Genomic DNA, 8,787 nt, shown 5'->3' with positions numbered 1-8,787 from the left:
TGCATACTCCTTCTCTTATATGGAGCTTTCATTTAAAGGCAGAAATGCTGACCAGAGGCTGAATTTCTGAATTGGTAGGGTAGAATTTTTGTCAGGCATGTAGAGTTTGCCCCTTAGTTACCTCCATGTACCAATGGTGCTTGTAATGACCCTTCTCACTGATTCCCATTTTACCACCCTCGGAAGGTTGAAAAGAGGACTCTGCTGCCTATCTGTGATGCAAACCTGTGGCCTTGAGAGTACCTACGCGGTGCCGGGAGACACATAGAGCCAGTGGCGAACCCACCTTGATGAATGTGTGACTACAGGGGGTCCCCTTCATTCCTGTGTCAGTTTGAGCAGGTTCCACTTTAAAACTCAATCCAAATTGGAGTGATATGACAGGACCTTTATAAGATTATAAGTAATAAGTGTAGTAATGGATATACATATTGAGGAAGGGGAGTAAGACGAAGGATCTAATAGTCCTGATGAAATCCGGGAAAGACACAATATCCGGCTGAAACTGAAACATGTCAACTTCTTTGCAGAATGAAGGGGTGAATGGTGCATAATTCACTTTCTTCACCACCCTTCTTTGGTAGGTAGATACCTTTTAGCTCTAACAAGGGAATCCGCGAATAAAACAGATATTGGGATATCCTTTAGTTAGTTTTAACTTATTGTCTGCACATATATTTTTCTTTAGATCCTGTTCTTTTCTTTATGTTTGTATTGTCTTCCCCACCCTATTGCTCCACCGCATGCATTGGTCTGTGCAGAGGTGTTTGTAGCAGCCCTATGATGAAGCATGCCACAAACAGTGGGTGAGGGCAGTTTTTTCAAAGCATTGAACTTTGCCATTTCTTTTATTTCTCATGAATAGGGTTCTATACGTCCTCACTTCTCTGTGTGTGATTAGCCTTGGGGGTTCACACAGATTTCTGTTGCTAGAAAACTTATTCATTTCTAAGAGGGAGCTCTTCTTGGGGGAGAGGTTCAGTGTCCTTGGCACTCATACTTATGTTCCATTCCTGGCATGCAGTACGTACTTAGAGGTGCAACTAAACCCAACAAGATTCCATTAACTAGGTAAACAATGTTCTTCAGTGATTGCCGTACATTATTCTTTGGTTGCTAAACAGATTACCAAAACAATTCACACCTTAGAAGGAGAGTTAACCTCAACCAACTTTCTATCTCTAATCATTTTCTTGCTATTTAAGAAAGGTAATGGTGGACACACTGAACTGAAAACCTACTGACATACCAGTGTGCAGCCTTACGCTGATGACGTCAAGAAGATGTCTATTTAGACTCATGGGCAGAGATTGTTGTCAGGAGGCCTGGAGCCTCGGTGCATGCTGGTCTTCTCTTACGAAGCTTACCCACACTTTGGCCGCTGGCATCTTAGGTGGGCACATGGAGTGAGCTCAGGGGGCTGGGACCTCCCTTGTGAATATCCATCACTTCACGTCCAATAGGAAAGAAGAAAATAGACAAGAAGAAACATTGGCCAAATGATGTATGTTTTTAGGATCGCCATAAACCAGAAAGGGCAATTTTAAGAGAGTCTGTGGCATGAAAGGAGAGTCCTAAGACTGGCTTAAGCCAAGACAGCACATCTCAAACAATAAATAAATCACTCAATCAATCAATGAATCAATAACTCAATCAGTTGATTTTTAGAGCACTTCTTGTCACTCGTGAGGGTATTCAGGCACTGGTAGGGAACCATCTCATAAATAAAGGCTAGCCATTTTCGTCAGGCAAAAGAAAAATACTTTTGCCACAGGATAAAACCATGTTTAGCCCCTCACCTATAAACACAGAGTGCTACCAATGCAGCACTGTACTGAAGTCCAGACACAATGTGGCAGTGGAGAGTTGTTCTTTCTGATACATGATGCATTCATCATTTCTGGTAGGACTGAGGTTTGGGTGTATTTTTAGAGGCTGGCCAGCACTCCAGAGAGGGCGCTGCCTGCTGCAGCCACCGGGCAAGGTGTAGCGCAGTCACATTAAATTAACCCCTTCCATGCTGATGACGGCCCCCGGCCGTCATGCATCACAGTGGGCGTGTGCTGATGATGGCTGGGGGCCATCATGAACCCGCCCACTCAATACAAGTGCCACACAGGCGCAGAATCGCGGCCGTGCCCAAGGGGTTAAAGAAAGCTCACCTTGAGCCTCTTGATTTCAATCTTCACGGTCAGATCTATAAAGTGCCTCCTATCTTGCTTGGTTTATTGAATTGTAAAATATATTTAGCGCTAACTACCCCTATGTCAGTTGTGGTTAACCCTATAATGAAATGACCAGACTTTTCACGCCATCAGTTAATTGTGATTCCTCATGCAAAACCGTTGCTGGGAATTTCTAAAACCACCACGATTTCTATCTCCAGCCCCTACATTTTTATGACATGTTTCCAACTATTACAGCGGAATAGGGGGTGGGATTGACTGTATCTGCTCAGATCAAGGTCTTATGAAGCATTTGCTTTGAACAGAAGTAATTTATTGACAAAGCTCACAAAGGTACTAGGAATGCTCTTATACAAGGTGTAATGGTCATGGCACAGCTTCAAAAACTGGCAGCTGCCAGCCTGTCCACCTCTTTCACTCCTTCCTCATTGGAAGGCTGAGGATGACGGTGTGGTTGGGCTGCTGCTTGAACATCTGGCTGCAGTGCTGTTGCCACTGGATATGGGGTTGGAAAAGAGGCTCGGTTAGAGCAGACCCACTCACATCATGTTCATCAACTTATGCCACTCAGGACCCAAGGTTTATTGATAGTTGGCTGCGTGATGTGAGGCCTCATATAAAGTCCTGTTTTTATTACAAACACCATTGTTCTCAGACACCATCGTGACATGCTGCATATGTAGACCTGACCTGTGTTAGACATGGCTATTATATAGTAAAGTCAACTCATACATAGCCCTATTAGTCCTCATTGAAGCGTGACACCAGTGGTCAGGCAATCAAATGTGGTTTAAACAGTGTGTGTAATAACTCTGTTATACAGCATGACCCTCTTACACTGACCGATGATATATCTGCTGTGGGTCTTGTCCATCACCCAGTACTGTACCGGTCCAAGGCAACAAACCATCCATCACCAACTGAAGAGGCATCGAATAACTGAAGAGATCTGATGCATACTGCTGCCCAACAAATGTAGGCAGGTGCTTCAGTGCCCTACATGTGGACAGTAAGCAATATATATATTTTACAATACTAGTTGAAGCGAATGTCAATATAGTGATTGACAGCTTGCATTACTGCAGTTTATAGTTTTCACAACTACATCTGTGACAATTCAGCAGACTTCTGTGATACTGAATCTTATACTGCCTGAAATTTACTCATAAGTAACACACCTCTGACATCTAATTTTATACATAGATTTATAGGGCAGCTCTTTTGTTTCATTGTGAATGATACCACTGACATACCAATTAGCCTTGGCCCCAACATCAAAGACACAGTCTTACGTCATCAGCTAGCCCGCTAGTTAGGTTACGCCAGCTTCGGGTAGGTCCACCATTTTGACGCAAACTTATGTTTACAAGTCTTTGTAAAATGGGTTAGCGTCAAAATGCATGGGTGGGTACACAAGATCATCCAGGCTCCAAACATCTAATGCTTACCTGACACGAGGTAATGCAACCCAGCACTATGTGCTGCTTTGTGTTCCCTTTTTTTGCAAAGCCACACAAATAGGCCTTTTCCGTAGCTCTGTTACTCCCAAAACAGGATTCTGCCGGGTCTGCCCCAAAAAGTGACGCACCCACAGCACAAAATCTTAGTAAATCTGGGTCCAGGTCCTATAATTCTTCAAATAGTCATCCTCTGATATATTCTTGCACCCTTCACTGCCCTTGAACCCTTCTGCCAGTTCTACATCTCTCCCTCTGTCTCAATGGAAGGATGACTCCATGTCTTTAGTTACTGCAATGCAGTATGTACCTCACCTGTAAAATAGAATTACTGTTCTTCAAAAACATTACAGTGATTGAAGCCGGCTAAAGGAAGTCAGCAGTGGACTCAATGAGTCCGGATGTCAGCCTTTGAAGGGTCAAGCATGCTGCTTGTGCGACTCATCTGAGGTCCGAGGGTACCTTGAGCTTTGGGCTGTTGTTAACAGACTGGTGAACACTGGTATTTTGAAAAGTGTCATATGTACAGCATAATGCCAAATCTTTCACGTACGCCTGATGCAGGAGAAACTCTCCAGAGCTGCCTGCGATATGTGGCAACACTACTGTGCTGAGCAGTTTTCCTCAAATTATTTAAGATAGCACTATATAAAAAAGCACCCATTAGCTGAATACTAAATTATGTACGTTCTATCTTATATGTGTCTGCACTATCTCTCATGTGAAATAGCGCCTTTACCTATTGCAATATGCATTACCCCAGGTATGTATTGTTTTTATAGGCTACGTATTTCTGCATAACCCTTTTGCTATAGGCCCAGGAAGCTAGGTTTATACCTGCATACATGCATGCAGGACTTGTTTGCATCATATTAGCATGGGCGAACGTAGTGCTTAGAAGTTGTTTCATTCGGAGTAAAGAGCAAAGTGTGGCAAAAGGGTTGGCTTGCAGTTTGTCACTTGAACAAAGCATTAACAAACTTTAATGTTAAATCAATGATTCTTAATCTAAATCATTTTGTTCCAGGTGCGTTGGTGATAAAATCTGAAGATGCTGGCTTCGTGGTGATCAGCGGTGTGAAAAGTGGACGCTACCTCTGCATGGATATTGGGGGAAACATTTTTGGCTCTGTAAGTGTTCTTAAATTTGTTAAATTATTCAAAAAACACACATTTAGACTTTTCCCAGAAATATTCTTTTAAGCATTCAACTAAACTAAAGTGATTCTGTATTATTTAGGAGAAATGTATGGAAAGTTGCACCGTGCTAACCTTAAACAGACTGGCAATTGTGTTGCCAGAATCATTTAGTCATCGTTTCCTACAGGCATTTTGCTAAACATACACTATAGCAATAACTTCAAATAAGGGCATGGATTTAAAGAATTTCTGGACAAGGCACACAACACTACTTTTCAAAAAGGAATGCTGCTTTATTTTCGAAATCAGTATTAGCCAACCATGGGTTTGGGTTAAGAATACTACATGGTAAAAGGCAACTCGAAGACAATGAAGAAAATGCCATATCGCAAGTGGAATAAAGAAAGATGTGGTTAGAAGGGTTTGGGATTACAGGCAGCAATATTTTTAGGTCTGGCCGGACAGCCGCTCTCTGCCGCGCGTACTGGTTACAGCACACACAGAATGGGCTTTGAGTCAACCCCCTGCAACCACTGACTTGTTTGGCTCAGCCCCATTAATTCAATGCTTTCAGATAACATTTATAGCATCTTGAATCAGCCCATATAATTATTTTAGTTTCTCTGTCGTGCTATTTGCTCTTTGGTGTATCATGCTGCCTCAGTGTCTTTTTTGCAATTCATAATGATCTATTTTACATCAATAGTATACTCAATCATATAACTTTATCTCATTCAATTCATTATCTCAAACATGCATTGTTGACAGAAAGCAATTCATTTTCTTTTCATGGCAAGGGGGTTTTTCAAATGCTTTTCTTAAGAGTAGAGTACGAGCCTCATGCTTAAGATGACTACCGTATTTGGTTGTACCTTTGCAAATCAGGAAAGCCTGACTCTAAGATGGCCACTTAAATTCTTACCAGTTCCAACATCTGGAGCGTTTTGGGTGGCCATCTCGGAATCAGCCTGTGGATTTTCAGATGTGCAAAGGCGAAACCCACCAACTTGTCCGAGGCTCTTCATTTTTTAGCTTTCTATTTTAATGTGTTCACCATTATTTGAACCTGCTCTGAGATTGGCACTTATCATAGATCCTATGCTGTATGCAGTACTGTGGTTTCTGTAAACAAAGCAACATTCAATCAGATGTATCAGAACAAATGTGGCCCATTTTCCAGACCCTTTCCTCCTCTATAACGGATTCTAACTTTAAAAGATACATTGGTTCACTTTTTGGCAAAACAAATACATTGCTAGGAATGCCAGAGGAGGGGAATGCAAAAGTGCTATTGCTTTAATGGTGCTATTACAGGAACAATGTTTTGGCATCACTAGTGACTGCATTTAGCATGCCTGGCTGGTCCACTGATAAGATTAAGTGTGCCTAGCAGATACACATTTTCCTGCCACAGCTCAAATACAAATTCGGTGCATCCAGCAACTACTTTGAGGCTGTTGATTAGCCACTGAAAATGAACATGCCCAAGTGCTACACCCCTTAAGATGACTAACCAGTGACCAGGTTCAAATTTAGTGCACACCTGGCAGCTTTGACAGTGTCAACGGGACTAGCTTATAACAAGAAACGCAATCCAGATCTATGTACTTAGACAATGCTTGTTTTAACTGAGTGTGTTTAAAACTGGGAGAAGCGTTTTTATCGGTGCAGCATCACAGTGACCTATGGTCACAGCTAATGGAAGGGAAGGAATACCTTTGCTTCTTACGTAATGTCAGTTTTTTAAAGTGTCATTGACTGTTTCTCTTCACTATATTGTAGATTGTGATTAACTTTTGCCTTCTTCTACTTTCAGCATTACTTTAGTCATGAAGACTGTGTATTCAAACAGGAGAACCTTGAAAATGGATTTGATGTGTACCACTCACCCAAACACAACTATCTGGTCAGTCTCGGGAAGGCCAAGCGCGCTTTTCAAGCTGGAATGAACCCCCCTCCTTATTCCCAGTTTTTGAGCAGAAGAAATGAAATTCCATTAACTCGATTTAACACACCTGAGCCCCACAGGCACACCAGGAATGCTGACGTTGACCCTTTCGATCCTCATCAGATGATTATTCCTCAGGGGAAGATGCCAATCGGAGGCCCACCCCTGCTGAGACTACAAGCACTATGGGCCAATTTGCCTCAAGATCCCCTAAGAATCAACCACAATGATGTAGTGGATCCAGATGACCCACATGCCATGATGGATACCAGGAAGCAAGCTAGCCCAAGGTTTTATCTTACAGGGCAGTAAGCCAAGGACACAATGGGAAAAAGATGAAATGGAGATATCACCTGCACTTGAGAAGCTTTAATTTTAATGTAATATTCAGATGAACTATTAAAAATCTAAAGAGAAAACCATATGCTCAACATATTGTTTGAGTAGTTGCTGCAGCACTGTACTACTTGAAATGATCTTCTTTATGAAGGAAACAACCCCCTCTTAGCAGTGTCTATTTTATGAAATGCTCACAGCGGTCTTCTGCCTGGTGCTACCACATGGAGGCGCTTCTGTGGTCACAGTCTGTGGCCTTCATCAGGATACCCAAAGACCTCATCAAAGATGGAACACTGTTGTCCACTGTGGTCCATTTATGAGTCCTTGGGTGGTAGTTCAAGAGGCACACTTTCTATTTCAGAGACACAAGAATGCTGTAGCTTGTGGCTCTGGGAAATAAAAATAGAGACCCCACTTAGAATGGGGTTTGATCTCGGAGTTATGTCAACCCACAGTGTCTCAGTTAGCCATATTCCTTTGTAGTTGATATGACGGCGTTACTTATTCTTTATCTTGCACGTTTTAGTTCAACAATTAGAAACGCAAACAGAATATACTTTCTTTCTAACAATAAGGTGGCATAGAAACCCATAGCAATTTTCAAATCTATTGAACTTTAATGTGGCATGATAGGAACCATTTTTTCCCCCACAGTTATCAAGTAGCTATAATCATATTAACATTTCCAGAAGCAAAAAGCATTAATTTTAGTTCAAACATTTTGAATACGATTAGCTAATTTCGTATTTTAAAAAGAAGATAAAAGGGCTGAAACATTATCGAGCATATGTGTATCTTGCTGTAGGAAGCGACCAAAGATACTATAGAAATGTGTTGGTGTATAAATATTGCCACCCAGGTCACTAATAGTCTAATTTAATTGTGTTCTACTGTGCATAGAGCAGTAGCTCTAATATTTGTGGCGTGTGTGTTCTTGTACAAAAATGAGGGATATTTCACATTATGGCATCACTGAAACACATTTGGAACTGGAGTTCCAAAAATGGTTCAGGTAGTCAAAGCATTCTTCAGGCGCGGTTCTAAAGTTGTCCAAGTCAACATATAATGCTCTTCAACTCTGGCCCCATCTGCCTCACAATTACCCCTAATCTCCAAATAGGTAAGACAATAATTAAAATAATTTGGCATCTCAAATAAATAAATAAATGCATAACTAAATACATGAATAACCCAAAGAATACGTCTTCAAAAAATGTCGCAATTAAATATTTTATTTGGTGATAAATTATCACACTTTAAATAAAACGGATTATATTTCTGGACAGACTTTGACAACTTGTCTAAATGGAGGGGAATTTATAAAATGTATGAAGGTCTATATATTGTTGATATCCACAGGAGAAAACTAGCAAAATATTTTGCATCGGGCTAAAAAGTGTTCACATGTTGAACTGGGCAGTGGAGATCAGTAAACAGTCTGGAAGTCAACATGTCTACAGTGGCTCCTTTTTTAGTTGATATATTCTCCGAATGTGGAGGCTTCTGGGTTGAAAACATGGAATCCTACAGGAAAGGGAGGAAAAGCAACAGTGCTTTTACATGAAATGCCTCTTGAAATAGGAAAATGTGCCCCATTTTCTAGCGCCATTTTTGTTGAACATCAGCGTTATATTTTAAGACCTATCTTGACACCTTTACATTTCTGGGCGTACAGATACACAAATAGGGGCATGGTGAGACAGTGTCAATGAAAGAA

The 8,787-nt window shown here is 41.3% G+C and overlaps 1 protein-coding gene across 1 annotated transcript in view; it reads left to right on the top strand.

The window, feature by feature from the left end:
- Positions 1 to 8,284, top strand: part of FGF23 (fibroblast growth factor 23) — a 19,364-nt gene extending 11,080 nt beyond the window's left edge. Inside the window, exons 2-3 of the mRNA XM_078654179.1 lie at positions 4,671 to 4,774; positions 6,600 to 8,284. Of these exons, the coding sequence (XP_078510305.1) occupies positions 4,671 to 4,774; positions 6,600 to 7,043 (548 nt within the window). The 3' untranslated portion in view covers positions 7,044 to 8,284. The remainder of the gene's footprint in view (positions 1 to 4,670; positions 4,775 to 6,599) is intronic.
- The last annotated feature ends 503 nt before the right edge of the window (positions 8,285 to 8,787 follow it).

The sequence above is a fragment of the Lissotriton helveticus genome, chromosome 1_1 (assembly GCF_964261635.1).
Source record: "Lissotriton helveticus chromosome 1_1, aLisHel1.1, whole genome shotgun sequence".
NCBI classification, from domain to species: Eukaryota; Metazoa; Chordata; class Amphibia; order Caudata; family Salamandridae; genus Lissotriton; species Lissotriton helveticus.
This window is presented reverse-complemented; position numbering and strand designations above follow the sequence as displayed.